At 37.5% G+C, this 18,396-nt stretch overlaps 1 protein-coding gene across 4 annotated transcripts in view; it reads right to left on the bottom strand.

Annotated features, from left to right (window-relative positions):
• lyst (lysosomal trafficking regulator) overlaps window positions 1-18,396 on the bottom strand; it is a 299,712-nt gene that overhangs the window by 13,455 nt on the left and 267,861 nt on the right. For all 4 annotated transcript variants that reach the window (XM_039737860.1, XM_039737864.1, XM_039737863.1 and 1 more), the window contains 2 exons: window positions 8,868-9,004; window positions 7,367-7,465 (listed from right to left, as the gene is read on the bottom strand). In XM_039737860.1, the coding sequence (XP_039593794.1) occupies window positions 7,367-7,465; window positions 8,868-9,004 (236 nt within the window). The remainder of the gene's footprint in view (window positions 1-7,366; window positions 7,466-8,867; window positions 9,005-18,396) is intronic.

Below are 18,396 nucleotides of genomic sequence, written 5' to 3' on the forward strand. Positions count from 1 at the left end.
TCACTGCCCAGCAGCATGCAGCTCGATTGGCATTTGCCATAGAATACCAGAATTGGCAGATGCACCACTGGTGCCCTGTGCTTTTTACAGATGAGAGCAGGTTCACCCTGAGCACGTGACAGAAGTGAAAGGGTCTGGAGAAGCCATGGAGAACATTATGCTGCCTGTAACATCATTCAGCATGAGCAGTTTGGTGATGGGTTAATGATTGTCTGGGGAGGCATATCCATGGAGGGTCACACAGACCGCTACAGGCTTGACAAAGGCACCTTGGCTGCCATTAGGTAGCAGGATGAAATCCTTGGACCCATTGTCAGACCCTATGCTGGTACAGTGGCTCCTGGTGCACGACAATTCCTGGCCTCATGTGGTGAGAGTATGCAGGCAGTTCCTGGAGGATGAAGGAATTGATACCATTAACTAGCCACCACACTTTCCTGACCTAAATCCAATAGAACACCTCTGGGACATTATGTTTTGGTCCATCCAATGCCACCAGGTTGCACCTCAGACTGTTCAGGAGCTCAGTGATGCGCTGGTCCAGATCTGGGAGGAGATCCCCCACAACACCATCTGTCATCTCATTAGAAGCATGCACCGATGTTGTCAGGCATGTATACAAGAACACAGGGGCCATACAAAGTGCTGCGTACAATTTTGAGTTGCTGCAATTAAATTTTGGCAAAATGGACTAGCCTGCCACATAATTTTTTCACTCTAATTTTTGGGGCGTCTTTGAATTCAGGGCTCTGTAGGTTGATCATTTTCATTTCCATCAAACGATGTGGCATCCTTTCGTTCCTAACACATTACCCAGTCTATATCAGTATAGATATCCAGGAGGATTTATTTTTCCCATTGAGATCTGATGTGTTTTCAAAGTGTTCCTTTAATTTTTTTGAGCAGTTTATATAGGAAAGGGCAGAGTATGGTCTTTTTCCTTAGGAGACTGTACTCCATTAATGTGGAAAGTGACATCCTTCACATCTTCTATAACTCCATGATATCTAGTGATGACAGAAAATTGCCGAGTTTGCTTTGCCGCTAGTTCTCCAAAATCATGGAAATGTTTGTGATATTTGCTGAACTGCATTGAAGTTAATAGGGAAGAACTAACTGAACTAGATTTTACTAGATTATAATGGTGCAGTCATCTTTAAAGTGTCCCTGAGGGCAAGGGAAATATCTGCCAACTATGCTGGACCAATTATTGTGACCAAAAAGTGACCTGAGCTGCACGGCACCAGTGACAACCACTGCACCACCATGCCTCAGTGAAATCAAGGATGAAAAAACACAGTCTGACCCGTGCAATCATACATTTCATCAAAACAAAGCAGAAATGGAAAAATTGCAGTCAAAAGTCAGAAGAATTATGTAGGTCTTTTTAAGGGCAGAAAATTCAAAGCGGCATGTCATGTTTGAAACTGCTAGCTCGTCTCATCTGTTGGGGGGGGCATCAGGCTCTTTCAAGGTTTGTTTTTACTCTCGCTGCTCCACATGGCTAATTATTATGCATGCATACGGCACACACCTCCTTCATTTATGTTGATGTGAAACTCAAAATCAACCTACACATTTGGCTTACAAGCACAGATAACTCATCCCACAGAGTCTGTAATGCAAATGATCAGCATCATACACCCGGGGGGTGGTCCCATCAATTAACAAACAAGGGAGAATGTAGCAAATTTGCTGCAAATAACACTTTGATGAAATTCGCTGATCAGTATTAATGATGATGGCCAATGCAGTTTTCTATGCTGTGGTATACTGGGCTGGTAACTTGAGAGGCCCAATGAATCAACAACTTACTTAAAAGTATCTCAGTTATAGGGCACACTCTTGAACCCCTGGAGGTACTAGCAAAGGAGAGGATTAAAATAAAACTGAGTGCCATTATGAATTATTTTGCACATTCTCTCTCTGATACACTAACACTGAGGAGTTTTAGCCAACAAATTATTCAGACTGGGGGACCTTTACACCAACAGCAATATGCCTACATAATGCCTCACAGCCAAGTGAAACCGTTTCTTTCTTTTTAATTTTCTTGCTTTATAGTCATTCTGGTGTGTTTTCAGGCCAAAGAGAGAGTGTGTTTATTTATTTATTCATCTGCCTATTTATGCATGCCTTTATTAAAGAGCTTCGGTGAAAATTCAAATTTCCCTCTTGGGCCAAATAAGGTTCTATTTATCAAGTAGGTTTTTAGTCAAAAACAATGAGGAAGACACATGAACTAAAAGCAACTTGTGCTATAACTGCTGGTGGAAGATGTGGGACAGCAGTTCTTCAGTCTCCAGTGTTTACAGAGAATGGTGCTATAAGCAAAAAACATCAAGTGAGTAGTAGTTCTGTGAGTGAAATTCCCTTGTTAATAAGTGCAGTCATGGGAGAAATGGCTAGACTCTTCAAGCTAGCAGATTGGTCACAAACACAAAAAGTATTGGCTCTTTATGACAGTGACTTGCAGATGACCATCTCTGAACAAAAAGCTTTTGGGAATTAAAGTGGATGGGCTACGGCAGTAGAATACAATGAGGTGCTCCACTTGTTTCACTTAAGAATAAGAAGATGAGGCTAAAAAGGGCACTTGATCATAAAAAAATTAAATAAGTGAAGACTTGCCTTAAGTCTTAAGATTTCTGTGGCAGCATGTACTGACAGGGTCAGAATTTGACACAAACAGCATGAATCCAATGGATTTGATTGTTGCTGGTAGTAAAATTATTTACAGAATGTTTTCTAGGTACACAATTAGGCCTCATTTGAATGTCAGAGCAAACTTAAGCATTACTGCTGTCCACATCTCTTTTTCGCCAGAATCTCCCTTTTCTTGAAATGATATATGCAGCATTTCATGTAGCAAAGCATCCATTATTTCAGGCTAGTACCACAAACATTACATTGACATCAGATTACCACAGTCTGCAGATCAAAATATAATTGAGAACCCAGGCAATGAGGTGGAAGAGAAGGTCACAGCTTGAATGTTTGACCAAAAAAGAAAGAAATTTAAGTATATGCATGATGAAATAGTCAGCATGGACCAAAATCCCTAATAATTATTTTCAGCATCTCGGTAAATCCAGAACTTGAAGAACCCAGGTTGTTCTGAAGGCAAAAAAGTGTCCAATCCTGTACATGTCAGATGTACCTTATAAAGTGCCCACTGATTGTGTGTTTGTGCTATACATATCTATAAACACATATATATACACACACACACACACAGTATATACACACATATATAAATAATCTATTAAATAACGAGACTGACGCAATAACTCCCTTTTATCTATATAACAATTCTAACGCTTGTCCCCATTTGCAGTTACGCACCGATGCAGTCTTGGCTTACACTGGTCGAAGGTGTGGAGCAGACCAGTTTTTGTCAGCTGCTTCAAGACCTCGGACGTTTTCTTCTTTACTGCATCCATTGACTCAGAAGGTGTTTCTTTACATACCAATTTCAATTTAGGAGAAACACACAAGTGTATGAGACATGCAGTCTTCCCTGTAAGCCTTAGTAAGCATATGAAAAGATTCTGTTGGTGTTTTGCTCGATTTTACTAAAAATTTCAAATGGACATGTTGCTCCACTTTTAAACTTAGCAGGATTTCGGCGCACGAGGGGAAACACAACTGCATGAAACGGTGACTGACCATCAACTAAACGGCAGAGAGTGCTGTCGCTTGTCATGCGGGTTTGGACAGGTTTAAACCTGAATGGCAAGTGCTCAGAATCAGTTCTCACTGCTTTGTTTAAGGGAAACACGGTCTTGTTATTTAATAGACAGACCTCATATATATATATATATATATATATATATATATATATATATATATATATATATATAAAAACATATACACACATATATACATACCGAATATACATATTTACACACACACACACATCTCTATTATATAAAAAAAATCCTGCGACGAGACAAGACTTTTTGGAAGATGTTTTCAAGTCACGCCCTCCTCTCAACCATATTCAACCATGCACACAGAACTCTCACCTTTCATTCATGTGAATGCTTTTGACAGACATAGTTCTTGCTCTCTCAGCTCTTAGAAATTTTAACGGTTTTCCTCACTTTAAGTTCCCAATTAAAGAAGATGTATTATGTACACATCTTTTTGAAGAATTTCATCATGAAGGGTTATCAACAGTAAAAATGAGTACACGGGCAATCCTAGCACCGAGAAACGAAGTCAAATGAATTAACTGCAAAAATGTTGATCAGTTACACACCATATTGGTTAAATACGTATCAATAGACTATGCTAAAACAGTTGGTGGTGATCGTGAGGAAGACGAAAACATCAACTTACAATTTCCCGAAGAATATCTACAATTGTTAACACTGTCCTGTCTTCCTCCACACAAATTATTGTAGAAACAACGATGTATTCAAGAAAGGTAATGTAGTACATTTTAAGGGGATAACATTAGACAACAAAGTAGATCTTGATATGCCATTCATATTAAAATGTTAAGTTTCCTATAAGAATAACTTTTGCAAAGACAATTTACAAATCTCAGAGCCAAACATTCACAAAAGTTGTTTTATTTAAAAGAGAGAAAGAAATTAAATTCAATCACGGGCAGTTATAGGTTGCATTGTCACGATGAAACTCAAAACAAAGAATCAAAATTCAATGCGATATAAATGAAAATATTATTAAAACTTTTTTTATTGAAGTTTTACAGTAAAACTAAATTTAAAAAGTTTTTGTGTGTTAATTTCAAAGCCAAAAAGAATGAAATCAAATAACTTTCAAATTATTAGGTTTTACTATTTTTCAATGTGGTTAATTACTTGCTGTAATTTAAAATAGTAAATTGTACATTTGCATCCCCATACGTGAGCGGCAGAACAGCAAAGAGGCTAGCGCGTAGCGCAAGGCACGGTAGTGGGTGAATGAAGCGAAGGTTTGTGATACGGTTTGCATATTTGTAGTTGGAGATCTACAAAGGGAAAGAATGAATCACATATCATAAAGTAGTTTTTATTCCTGAGCTTTCAGCTCCTGCCAGGAGCCGTCATCAGAGGATAATGATTAGACATACAAGAATAAAAGGCAATATATAGTAAAATTAGGTGGGGGGTAGGTGAGTTTGTGTGATGGGCTTGGGGGTAATGAGGTGGGATTAGGAGGTTGTCGGTCGTAAAGTTTTATTTATTATGAGGATGTTGTTTTTCTTAAGTTTGCATATGCTGGGTTCATGTCCAAATATCTATTAATGGCGTTTTCGTCACGTATGTACTAGGGGGCTTACCCCTTGCTCGCTTTGCTCGCCAATCCCCGTCTCTGCTGCTCATGTTGTGAAGAAGGGGGCCGAACACACCCCAAGGAGACACAGTCACTCCTCCGAAACCCCCACTTAAACGGTCATACAATGGGAAACATTTTTTTTTTTAACCTCCTCTTTGCTCAATAAGCTGCTGGATGACTGGCTTGCTGCTGCTGCCACCATGCCGCGTGATCAGCATTCACTCAGAGCTTCGAACATTTAAAAGCCTGTACAGCAGCTATCTTTGTTATTTACTCTTTTTCTTATTTCTGTCACTGGGTGTGGTTAAATCTGTTGGCACAAAGTCTATTCTCGTCAGGCTTGAGTTCTTGAGATATATATATATATATACACACACACACACATACACATACATAGACACACACACACATACAGTACCTATATAAAGTCATCATACCCTATGAAAATCTATATGTTTTATCACATTATATCCTTGAAAATAACAAAGTCCAGTTTTTTTTTAGCTGTATGTACATATAACCATCTTTGTCAAAGTCAAAATTAAAGTTCTTAAATATTTCGGACACATATTAAAAATCAATAAGTGAAATACCTTCTTTGGTAAAGTGATCTTATCCTTAGAATGTACCATTCTAAACTTAATCAGATGCAACCAATCAGCTGCCAGATCAAACAATAGGCTAATTGCCCCACCAGACATCAATTGCACTGGTGTTGATTACCTCAGAATAAAACCAGCTGTCTCTTGAGGATTTCACTAGTAGTAGTGCAAGGTTCTGAAAAAGAAACCAACATGGTTGGGAAAGTGCCGTCAAAGGGCTTCTGGGATAAAACTGTACAAAGGCACAAGTTAGAAGAAGGCTAAAAGGAGATTCCAAAGGCTTTAGCTATACCTCTAATTACTGTACAGATCATCATTAAGCAATGGAAGCTGTATGGCCAAAACACTGCCTAGATCAGACCGTCCGTCCAAACTAGATGATCAAGCTAGAAGGGCATTTGATCAGAGAGGCTACTAAGAAGCCACAGGCCACTTTGAAGAAGTTGCAAGGCTTCATGGCTAGGACTGGTCAATTTGTGCATGTGACAATAATTTTTCAAGCTTTACACAAAGCTGTCCTATGAGGCAACAAAAAATTTAGTCTCATTTGCTCTATGCAGAAACACACCTGGGAGATTCTCAATCCATGTGGAAAAGGTGCTATGGTCAGATGAGACAAAAATTGACCTTTCTAAATTAATCTCCAAGCATTATGTTTGGTGAAAATCAAACACAGTCCAAAACGCACCAAACCCACTGTGAGGCATTGTGGTGGCAGCATTATGTTGTAGGGATGTTCCTCTTCAGCAGGGACTTGGCAATTGGTCAGGATTGAAGAGAAAATGGATGTTGCCAAATACACCCAAATTCTTGAGGAAAAACTGCATCCCTCTGCTAGACAGCTGAAGATGGCTAGTTCATTCACCCTTCAATATGACAATCATTCTAAATATACTTCCAAGAGAACAAAGCAGTAGAAGCTTAAGGACAGGAAGGTGAATGTCCTTGAGTGGCCAAGTTAGAGCCCTGACTTAAATACAAAGAAAATCTGTGGATGGACTTGAAGGGAACAGTCCATTGCTATTCACCATGGAATCTGACTGAACTCAAACAGTTCTGCAAGGAAGAATAGGCAAACATTTCCCAATCTACTACTGTAGGTGTGCAAAGCTATTAGAGATGTATCCAAAAAGATTAATGGCTGTAATCACATGTAGACTTTTCAAATCCTGCCATTCTTGCTTTTAATTTTTTGGTTAATTTTTTGAGCTGGTCACTTTCTTATCAAAAGTTTGATGTTGCAAGGCAAATTTGTAAATAAAGCTGATAAAAGTTCTTTTGAATTGGTTTTTGATTTCAGGCTGTCTGACAAACAAAGTAACTATTTCAAAAGGGTATGATGAATTTCTATAGGCACTGTATGTATATATACACACACACAAACGCACATTACAGCTATTGTATATACATATACATACACACAAACATACATACACACAGTATATAGACTTGTACATTTACAAAATGCAATTTACCGTGCTGCTTGTAAATCTGCTGTTGTAAGCAGTGATTACACCACATTCACTGCCTGTAAACAGCTGGCAACTATCAGGCACCCAGGCACAGCTGGTCACCTAAAATCAAATATCAATGCAGGAACAATTAAACACTTGTCAAATCAGTGCTGCTGCTAATTAAGCTCCATACAGTCTAGTATTAGGATCAAACACAAAGCACAACATATGAATATACATGGTTAACATTACTGAAGGACTGAAAATAAAATAATAATAGTAAATCACACAACTAAAATTTCAGTATTTTTTTTTTAATTCACACACCTAAACCAATTTTTGTAAGCCATTTCTGGATACTTTAAGAACTTTTTATATTATTTTTCACAATGCTCTTCTGGATTAGTTTATATAGACTCTGTAGAACAATGAACTTCCATTACTAATCATTCAAGATAAATAATTTCCTAAGCAGGATGTTTAAATATTTGGAAAACAGTATTTCTTTTGGACTAAAGAATTTTAAAGTTCATTGTGCCAAACCTAAACTGACTTTACAAGCAGCATTTAGCAGGGGCAACAATTAACTTACAGTGAGAAGATGTGATGCTATTTAAAAATACAACTTAAAAATTATATATAAAAGAAAAGAAGCCCTTAGGCTGACTTAATTGAAGACAGAAAGGGTGAATAAAACTAGAAACCACAGGCAATATATACTTGACCAGATTAGCATATAGAACCAATATCAATACAGCTTTTTAAAATCAACTAATTAAAAAATAAAACACACAAAAAGAATAATCTTTTTATGGAATTTTAAAACAATGTTATGACATAATAATTAACAATTACATCAAGCTACTCCTTTTGAAGAATTCTGGAGGTATTAAGAGTGGTACAAACCTAGGAACACTTGCCAATATTCCAGCAAATTAATGTGTCAATATGTCATGACACAAGCTGAAAAACTGACCTTACACATTAATAAATTTCATGCAAATACTAGGCCTACCTACAAGCAGTGTAAATGAATCTAGATGATCAATCAAAAATTTTCTTCTGCATTCTATCTATTTTAACTTATTAGATCATTCTAACAGTTATTGTTTACCAAACTGAAACCTTTCTAATATGTACTCTTCAATATGAATTATAAAGTATTATGGAAAAACAGTGTTAGGCTCATTATCATTTTGAATTTAAATGTATTTCTTTCCATCCACAAATTGTTCTTTCTGTGTAAAGATACAGATCTGGCACAATCTTTTCTGACAGCACTGGGGCATTGCTGGAAATAATCACATAACATGGGAGGATACATTGCTGCCAATCAATGTAACACAAATACCTCAAAGATTAAAAAAAAAAAAAACAAAAGAAAACAACATGCAAATTCCACAAAACCAGTCATTTGACTGGATTTCTAACCCAAATTCTTTAAACTGTAAGTCATGAGCATACAGAAAGTTAAGCAAAATAAAAAAGCTTACTAGTTACTAAAGATGTTCAGCTTGCTTACCTGAAATAACTGGGAACATTGGATGAAGTTGACAGGAGGCTCACTTTGTTTGCTTTTGAGTCTCAGAATGTTGTCTGCATAACCCCAGCTAAGAATCGCAGACCACTGGATGTCTGTGCTGTGCATACTCCGCACACCTGCACAATTCATCAAAAATTAAAAATGATTAAATAATAAATATATTAAGAATTTCAGAAAAGACTCTCTTGAATCTCCTTTAGAAAAAATAAAACAAAACAATGTTTATACATATAAAGAGACCTAAGACCAAAGTAAGACATTAATGAGAAAGATCTGCCGGAACATTTATCTTGAGTTCATTCAGCCTGCTACATCTGCAGGTTTCCCAGGCTCTGTAGTGGGAATTGAAGCAAACTGTTTGCTATATCAGCAGAGTTTCCCAAATAAAATGCAATTCATCAGGGATGAGCTTTGTAAGCCTTTTTAATAAAAGTTCTACTCATGTAAAAACAGGTAAAAAAAAAACTTATTTGTGTTGATGTAGAATACCTGTATAGGCCAATAATCTACTAAATAAACCATATGCTACAAATTTACAAAACAAGAACAAGTTATTCTGCTTCATATAACTCTTTTGTCTGTTCAACAATTATTTTTGAAAAAACAAAAAGTTTTGAAGGTATCCAGGGTACTACATTCAAATATGTGGTAACTTATTCCAGGTTTGCAAACCACAGAAAGCAGAATTCTAAACATTTGTGTACAATTCATCATTAACTAAATTCCACCTGCATCCCTGAGTTCTTGTTAAAGGACATTATATTTTTAAAGCTGTAATTTCATCATTTCTGTTTGCTCAAGCAGAAAAAAAAAAATCATCATCTTCAGCATTTCCTCCTAGTTAACTTGCTATATGAATGTAGTACTAGGGTGTTGTACCATGTTAGCCATTATAAACGTAGTGAAGTCAAACAAAACAACATCTTTTTTTTGCTAACTAAAAAGATTACAATATGTAGGCTTTCGAGGCAACTCAGGCCCCTTCTTCAGGCCAGATGTAATGAAGCAAAAATCTCTAGGATGGATATGTCTTTTTTGTAATAATATGCCATAATTGGACTTAATTCAATGAAACATCATGCAAGAAGAATTCACAACATTAAAATCATTAATAGACAAGGCATTTAAACTGCACTGGGGAATGATTTCCATCATCTTGAAAACTTTCCATTTAATATTATGATTTTTTCAAGTTAAAAAAGATATGCTTAGTGAAACTGTTTTTCAATTTAAGTCTATAAACTACTTCTTTTAAAATTCTAGAATATTTATGGTAACAATTAAACGTGTTCATATTGTAATCTTAGATTCTAATGAGTTCAAAGATTCCTCTATGACAAAAGTAAAAAGATACTTAAAAAAGTGACATATGATTATTTAGCAGATACAGAACACTGACAGACTGAGGAGATCGTTCCTCCCCCACACTATGCGACTCTTCAATTCCACCCGGGGGAGTAAATGCAAACATTAATTTTATTTTAATTCTTTTCATTTTTATTACTATTTAATTTAATATTGTTTCTTTGTATCAGTATACTGCTGCTGGATTATGTGAATTTCCCCTTGGGATTAATAAAGTATCTATCTATCTATCTATCATTTTGCTTCATGCACTTATACAGTAATGCCTCAGTTAACAAATCCTATAAGAACAAATCGAATTTATAACAAAATTGGCACAAAATGTGCTAGTGCATGTGCACGTTCAAATACCTGTCCACAACCAACACAAAACAGCCATTGCCTGTCAGTGATATTATGCATACTGTTAAACACAAAGTTATTATACGTGATTACATGGGCATTTTGCATGTACTATTGTTATTTTAATATTTAAATACAGTAATAAATTTGCCCGGTATATCATAAAAACGTAAAACAAAAATGTAGATTTAACAAAGAGGACAGAGGCAGAATTAATGAAATGCCACATTAAAGGATCATTATGGTAGCACAACACCCTGAAAGGACCTAGTGAAGAGCATGTAAGAGGCAGTGTGGAAAGAGGGCATTTACCTCTAAACATTTAGAACTCAGGCTCTCAGTGCTCAGTGGCCTGCAGTTTTTGTCCCAAACCATTTCTTCTCTTAATTATAGACTCCTGCCTTAATCAAGCAAGCTGTTATTTCCCAGCCAGAAATAACAAACTGGTTATGCAATATTTTTACTGAATGAAACAGGAATTTACTGTATATGTATAGATGGGTAAGCATTCAGTACTTTTCCTTTTAAATATTTTTTAACGTTCTGGATATTTCGACAATTATTTACCAATAAGCAAACAAGTGAGTAACACTGAAGTAAGTGCACAGAGTCATTTGTGCTGGTGTATGCTCTACTCAAGATTAGTTAACTGTATTCGGATAAAATTAAGAAAGCAAACTCAACAGAAAAAGTGAACTAAAAAACTTATTTAAAGATACAGAAAAATACAAATATGTCTTAATTTCTTATTAGTGTAAATGTGATACTACTACACTTTTTTAAATTTGAAATAAAAGGAAAAATTTGGACATGAGCATCAGTAGTCTTTGGGCCCTAGGAACCAAGTTACCCGACCTATTCTATAACATATCAGTAATTATCTACCGGTCTGATGCTGATCATGATGATTATAAAATAAGTCATTACGATAGCAATTGACGAGCTAAATTCATAATTGCAGAATTACAGTATTTGACGGTTTCTCTTTCTCTTGCACAATTTGGTTCAACAACTAAACAGCACATTGTCATTTCACAACAGGCTTAACTTTTGAGTTTGGTATTTTTCTATCCAGCCGTTTTAGCTCTAGACTGTCCTTAAGAAACTGTGACACATAGACACACACATGCACATAATCGAGATACCCATGTTTGCGGTATCAGGGGATCCTAAAACATCGAGATCCGTTGACAACAAGAGACTGGAAATTTTGACGCATCTAAAGCTTTTGTCCTCCCCCATAGACAACAGAACAGAATATCTTTTATTGTCACTGCTTTGAGAACAATACAACGAAATTTAATACAGCTCTCCCATCACTTACACATATCCTCACACATACACAGATAAAAAAAACTGATTGGATTTGTAAAATAATGTAAAAAATTATAAGTAAAATGCATAAATTATTAAAACTGCATTTCAGTAATTGTACACAGTTCCTCACATGAAAACAAGTCCAAGGCTATTAAGATGGTGAAAGTGAAAGTAGGGACAATGGGATAGAGGGGCGAGAATTAAGTTCTTGAACCGCTGAGGGGTAAAAGCTATTCCTCAGTTTTGTGGTACGACCAGAGGGTAGCAATGTGACATCATGGAAATCATGGAAAGGGTTAGTATTGTTACTGATAATTCTGCAGGCCTTGCTGTAACAGCGTGACCTGTAGATGTCTTTCAGAAGTGGGAGGAAGAGCCCAATGTTTTTCTTTTTTTTTTGCTGTGTCAACCACCCTTTGGAGGGTTGTCTTGTCTGCCTCTGAACAGTTTCCAAACCATCCCAGGGTGGAGTAGGTCATTAAGTCTTCAGCAAAGTGGCAGATATGTGGTTTTTCCTCATTATCCTGAGGAATTGCAATCTTTGTTGGGCCTTCTTCACTGCAGCAGTGTTTTCTACTCCATTTTAGGTTACTACTGATGTGCGTCACTAGGTCTCCTATCTTGAGTGACAGGCACATGTCCTGTTTCTGCTAAAAAAAAACAGGATGAGCTTGTTTGTCTTTTTGATGTTTAAGGCCAAGTTATTTCCCGAACACCATCCTGTCAGTACAGAGACTTCATCCCAGTAAAACCCATGACCCTTGTGTCATCCGCAAACTTGATGATCGTGTTTGTGGGAAGAATGGGCGTGCAGTCGTAGGTGTAAAGGGAGTATACAGCAGGGCTGAGCACACACCCTTGCAGTGCTCCTATACTAAATGTCAGGACTGGGGAGGTGTGGGGACCAAGTCTCACTGTTTGTGGGAAGTTGTTCAGGAAGTCCTTAATTCATAGACACAGATGTTCATGGATGCCCAGGTCATGTAGCTTCCTGACGAGTATCCTGGGGACAATTTTATTAAAGGCAGAGCTATAATCAACGAACAGCAGCCTTACATATGCTCCTTTCTACTCTTGGTGAGACATTACAATGTGAAGCGCAGTGTTTAAGGCATCCTCTGTGGATCTGTTCACCTTATAGGCATACTGGTGCTGGTCCAAGGTAGGAAAGAGAGTTGTCTTCATGTGCCCCAGAACAAGTCTCTCAAAGCACTTTGAGACAATTGGTGTTAACACTACAGTAGAATTACCAGAGCCTACGAGAAAAATTGTAAATCCGGCCCACCTTAAATCCTTTCTCACTTCTCCGTCAGCAAGCAGTCTGGTATCCCATCCCTCCGCCTACCATTTCATCCCCCCCGCCCACCACTGCAGTTCAATTCGCAAAGAAGTTTCTCAGTGCTCAGTGTTTATCTTCAAGTGAAGTGCTGGAGCTTTATAGGGAAAAAAGTACATTGTCATTTGGAATACATACATTTCATTCGTGTTCCGTGTCAACAGCAATCTATGTAAAAATGTTGTTAACACAGAAACGTTTTTCATGTTTTAGTAATTGATAAAATGTAGACATGAAATATATAATGTGTGAAGCCTGAATACAAATTTGAAATAAACACTTTCATAAAAGGTACAAGTATAACAAAACAAGTGCGCTTTTATTCAAGAATATAACCTAAGAAAAAAGAAAGCAGGTTATGGTAGGCGGTTGATACGATAGCGTGCGTATTGCAATGCGAAGAATTGCTGCCTTCCAATCAAGAGGTTGAGGTTTCGATATCCGCTGCTTCCCAAATTTATCGTTTTGAGTACTGAGCCGCTCTTATTGTTAATATCATACAATAAAAACATACATTTGATTTGCGTATGTAAATTTATCGTTAAAGTTAGCTGTTTTTTTTTTTAGTTTTATTGTCTTACTCATGTTCAAGGTCCACACACACACACACACACACACACACACACACACACACACACACACCCACCACCCGGATCTGACAGCGTTTTCATATAAAGATGTGGTATAACAAACTTGTTTTGTTATACCCCCTCTTTATTTGAAAACTGTGTTAGATCTTGTGCACGAACGAGACTGGGACTGGGAAAACTGTGGACGTGGATGTGAGTGGTGTGCGTGATTGAGAATGACTGTGAATGTGAATTTTTTTTATTCAGTTTTATTCCTGAGTGTTCCTGCTCATGCTGAATTAGTATGCACCTGATCCATGATGTCAAAGCCAAGCTGACAAAAATAGAGAGACTTGGGTATATACCAGTAAACCCCCGATTCTCTAAAGAATCGCAAATCCAAGAATGGCAATCACTTTCTGTTCCCTCCGATCTTTGGAGGGATGAAAAATGATGGACGGTGGGAGTGTCCTGTTATATTATTTAAGTCCAAAATGTCTGTGAGTTGCTGCACTTATAAGAAATAAAAAATACCGGAGTGTAAAGGTTTAAATGAAGTAAATTTGAAACAAAAAAATTCATTAAATGGTAAATTCAAAATAGTTAATCAAAAATTTCTATATTGTTGTGATGTGGGATTTTGCATATAACTTGATAAATGTTTTATATGTCTTTATTTATAATTTAGGCAAACCAATGTAATTTAGAGGTATTCATGTTTGCCTTTCCCAAACCCCCCCTTTTTATGACTGTCTCTTTGTAATTTTATGACAGGATTTGGGGGGATGTCTTAAACCAGTTTTCCCCCACACAAAGCCAGGTTAGCTGAACATATGGTCTTGGGGGGGTTGAGGTGTTAAAATATACTATTTCTCCCATTGGTCTGAGATATGGCTGTTTGGAATTGGCTTGTCTCAGAGGCCTTTAAGTACCATGATGTCCTATTGGTTCTAGGAATTGGAGAGAACATCTATAAATGTACTTGCTCAACCACATTCTCTCTCTCTGACCCACATATGATGAAGAATCATCTCTCTCTCTAACCAACATATGATGAAGAAGCATCTCTCTTGCTAACCTGTGATGATGAAGACAACACAATGAAGAGCACAGCTCAGCAGCCATATTGAACAGACATGTGGCTGAAAGCTGAGCACCAACGATGCCTTAACTAGAGACATTTTAAGTAACTACAAGTCTGTGTGCCACCTGAATTACACATCACCATTCGATCAGGTTGTATGGTTGCCAATATTCAAATGTACTTTGCATTTTGTTATTATTTATGAATATTATCAGTAATACATTATTTTATGTTACTAAACTCCTGCTTGTCTTTTTACTACAACTAATTGCCTGAGGTTATAGATATAGAAGGGAAGGTGGGGATAAGTTATATACAGTGGTAAGTCTGTGAGATTAGGCATTCTAAGGCTACATATTAATAATACAATAGGGGAAAGTAGAGCAATATATATTACTCTACCAAGATAAAACATATATAAACAACATTTTTGGTAAAGATGGTTTCCTGTCCTTGAATTCGCTGTCCCCGGTATGGAGTAGCTAAAACCTTCACTTTAACGTCACATGAACGCTGGACTCTTGAAAAGGCAACAAAGTTGTCCATGTCGTTGATAAACTGTGTCATCTAGATCTAACACGTAAATTTGGGCAAATTTGCGTCGTGATTTGGCTCAGGGTTTACTGTTCCAATCCGATGCAACACGCGAAAGCAGTATGGGCCATTCCCAGGTGGTGGCTTGATATTTACCTCGGTAGATGCAAAAGCAAATGAACTATCGTAGGATCTAATGCACTCAATAAAGCTCTTACTTTCGGGTACATCGTTAGTCAAAAGTGTTCATAAATATTCAACTTAACTTGACCTTTTTGAGAACAACATGTAAACTCGTCAGTTGTATTGCCAGTTTTTTCTTCAAGGAAGATAAGTGAATGACAATGACTGCAAATGGCACTCATTAATCCCAATGAATTTTCATGAACAGTGGACTCATTATAGAATGCGTTCGCAGCTAACTGGCAGAATTGTTCAACAGCTCTCTGTTCTTCCTCTCTTTGGCTTTTTCTTTGTTGGAATACTGAACGTCTTAAACCTTCTAAACGACTTTCTAGCCTTTCTGCAGTTTCCTCTGTCATTCTTTGTGATGAACAATAGCGCAAGCCTTCCAAACGCTTCTCCTGTTGTCTCGTTTGCACACCTATCCGATACTTGAGCTCTTTCTTTTTGGAGCCGTGACTCCTTTGCTTCTGCTGTTTCAGAAGCGCATTGTAGGTGGCTTTGTTCATTGTTTTTATCCATACAGGCTCATTTTTGTATTTCCGATCGTTGAGCTCTTTCTTTTTGGAGCCGTGACTCCTTTGCTTCTGGTGTTTCAGAAGCGCGTTGTAGGCGGCTTCACTTATTTTTTTTATCCATGCGGTCTCGTTTTTGTTTTTTTGTGGCTGTGTCGTTAGCTAGAAGTCATTTGCTGTTAGGAATCATAATTGAACTTACTTTTAACACTGAATTACCCTAATGTGATTCAAATATGCCACACTGACAGCTGCTACACTGACTGCTGGCACAGTGGATTCAAGCACACTGACTGCTGCCACTGTGTAGTGGAATACTGCTGGCACTGTGGAGTGGAGTACTGCTGGCACTGTTGAGGAACACTGACTGCTGGCATTGCACGCTTTACCTGAAGTTTATTTTACAGGTTGTGTTGTGTGGGCGCCACCTACTGACTCTTGGGCGCTGAGGCGCTGTGCGTGTGTGGTTTTAGCGCCACCCAATGGGTTTGACTCTGGGGCGCTGAGGCGATATGCGTGTGCGGTTTTTGCGCCACCTAGTTCCCTGATGGTGTCGCCGGTGTATTCGCTTGCTGAAGCAACCATGGCGGCAGATCCCGGCTTGGAGATCTACATTACTAAACGAAGGTTGTACAGTATATGCGGTGGTGTGTGCATTCACATTCACGTTCTGGCGGCAGTTGTATTGTGACCTGAAGTTTAGTTTACAGGTTGTGTTGTTTGGGCGCCACCTACTGACTCTGGGGCGCTGTGGTTTCGGTGAGTCTGGCATCCGTGTATATATACAACCTTCGTTTAGTAATATAGATGACATTTGGAATAATTCATTTTATGACCTGTATTGAACATTTCGGAAAATGTTGTTGCACTAATGCAACATTATATTCATTTCCATACCTTCATGTGATTTAGTCAGTGACCTTCCTTCCTACATTTACGACTTGTGTATAAAGTGTGAAGCCTGAAGTCCAAATATCAAATAAACACTTTCACAAAAGGTACAAGTATTACAAAACAAGTGCACTTTTATTCAAGAATATAACTTAAGAAAAAAGAAAGTAGGTTATGGTAGGCGGTTGATATGATAGCTTGCGTGGTGCAATGCTAGGAACTGCTGACTCCCAATCAAGAGCTTCTGGGTTCGATACTGGCAGCTTCTCAAGTTTACCGTTTTGAGTAGAGAGCTGCTCTTATTGTTAATATTATACAATAAAAACATACATTTGATTTGTGTCCATAACAGCTGCTATAAATTTATAGTGCTTGTCAAAGTAAGAGTTTTTTTTAATTCAGTTTTATTCTCTCAGTCTCGCTCACACTCGCCCCGATCTGACACTGCTGTTTTCAAATAAAGATGCACTATAAAATAGGTGAACTCAGATCAGAGAAAGAGAACAGAAGCCCTCCCTGCAAGAAATGTCCACTCACATATAAGAACAACGCAGCTGCACCAGGCGTAAAGGAGAAAGATGGCACAGTTTGGATACAGGATGAGGTCCAGCGTCATCCTGCCAATCACCTGTCCTTCAAAGAAACAGCACGGCTTACAGAGCACGCCAATGCTACACCGTCCAGATCTCAACACTAGCGTGGTGTAAACATGGGCGATATGGCCTAAAATCAATATCACGATAAATTGAGCAGTTAACCTCGATAACGATAAATGGACGATAACCACCCCAAGTGCCAAAAAAACAACTTTTTTTTTTTTCATTTGATGGGGCTGTGGCAGGCAGCATAGTTCCTCCACTTATTTTGATAATATTATTCCCCCTAGACCTATTCATTGCAATTATATTATTACCACTTTAAAGGACTGTAAAATGTCACTGAAAATAAATGAAGACAATAGTAGTAAGTACTTTTAGTGGTTAAGATTTATTAACTGAACAAAATAAAAAGTGTAGGATACAATATGTAACCATGCTCTCTAAAAAATGTGTATCCCTTGTAAACAAAATAGTTTAATAATAAATATGTTTCACATTGGCTATTCACAAAGTAAACAATGATTGTGCAAATGTAATGCCATCATGGACAAAGGCCTATCTCTGCTAAGGCCTTGAGGTAGCATATCTATCCAAATCTTCACACCCAACATCACCCCAATTCATGGTCTAATTCTCAAATAAAGCAAGCAAAATAAAGTAAGAATTAAATAAGACCTCTCAGACCATATTTACAAAATTAAAAGGGTTGGCACAGTAATAAAACATTTTAAAAATCATGTATTTTGCTACACTTCACAGCACAACATGATCAA

Source organism: Polypterus senegalus, chromosome 16 (genome assembly GCF_016835505.1).
Source record: "Polypterus senegalus isolate Bchr_013 chromosome 16, ASM1683550v1, whole genome shotgun sequence".
NCBI classification, from domain to species: Eukaryota; Metazoa; Chordata; class Cladistia; order Polypteriformes; family Polypteridae; genus Polypterus; species Polypterus senegalus.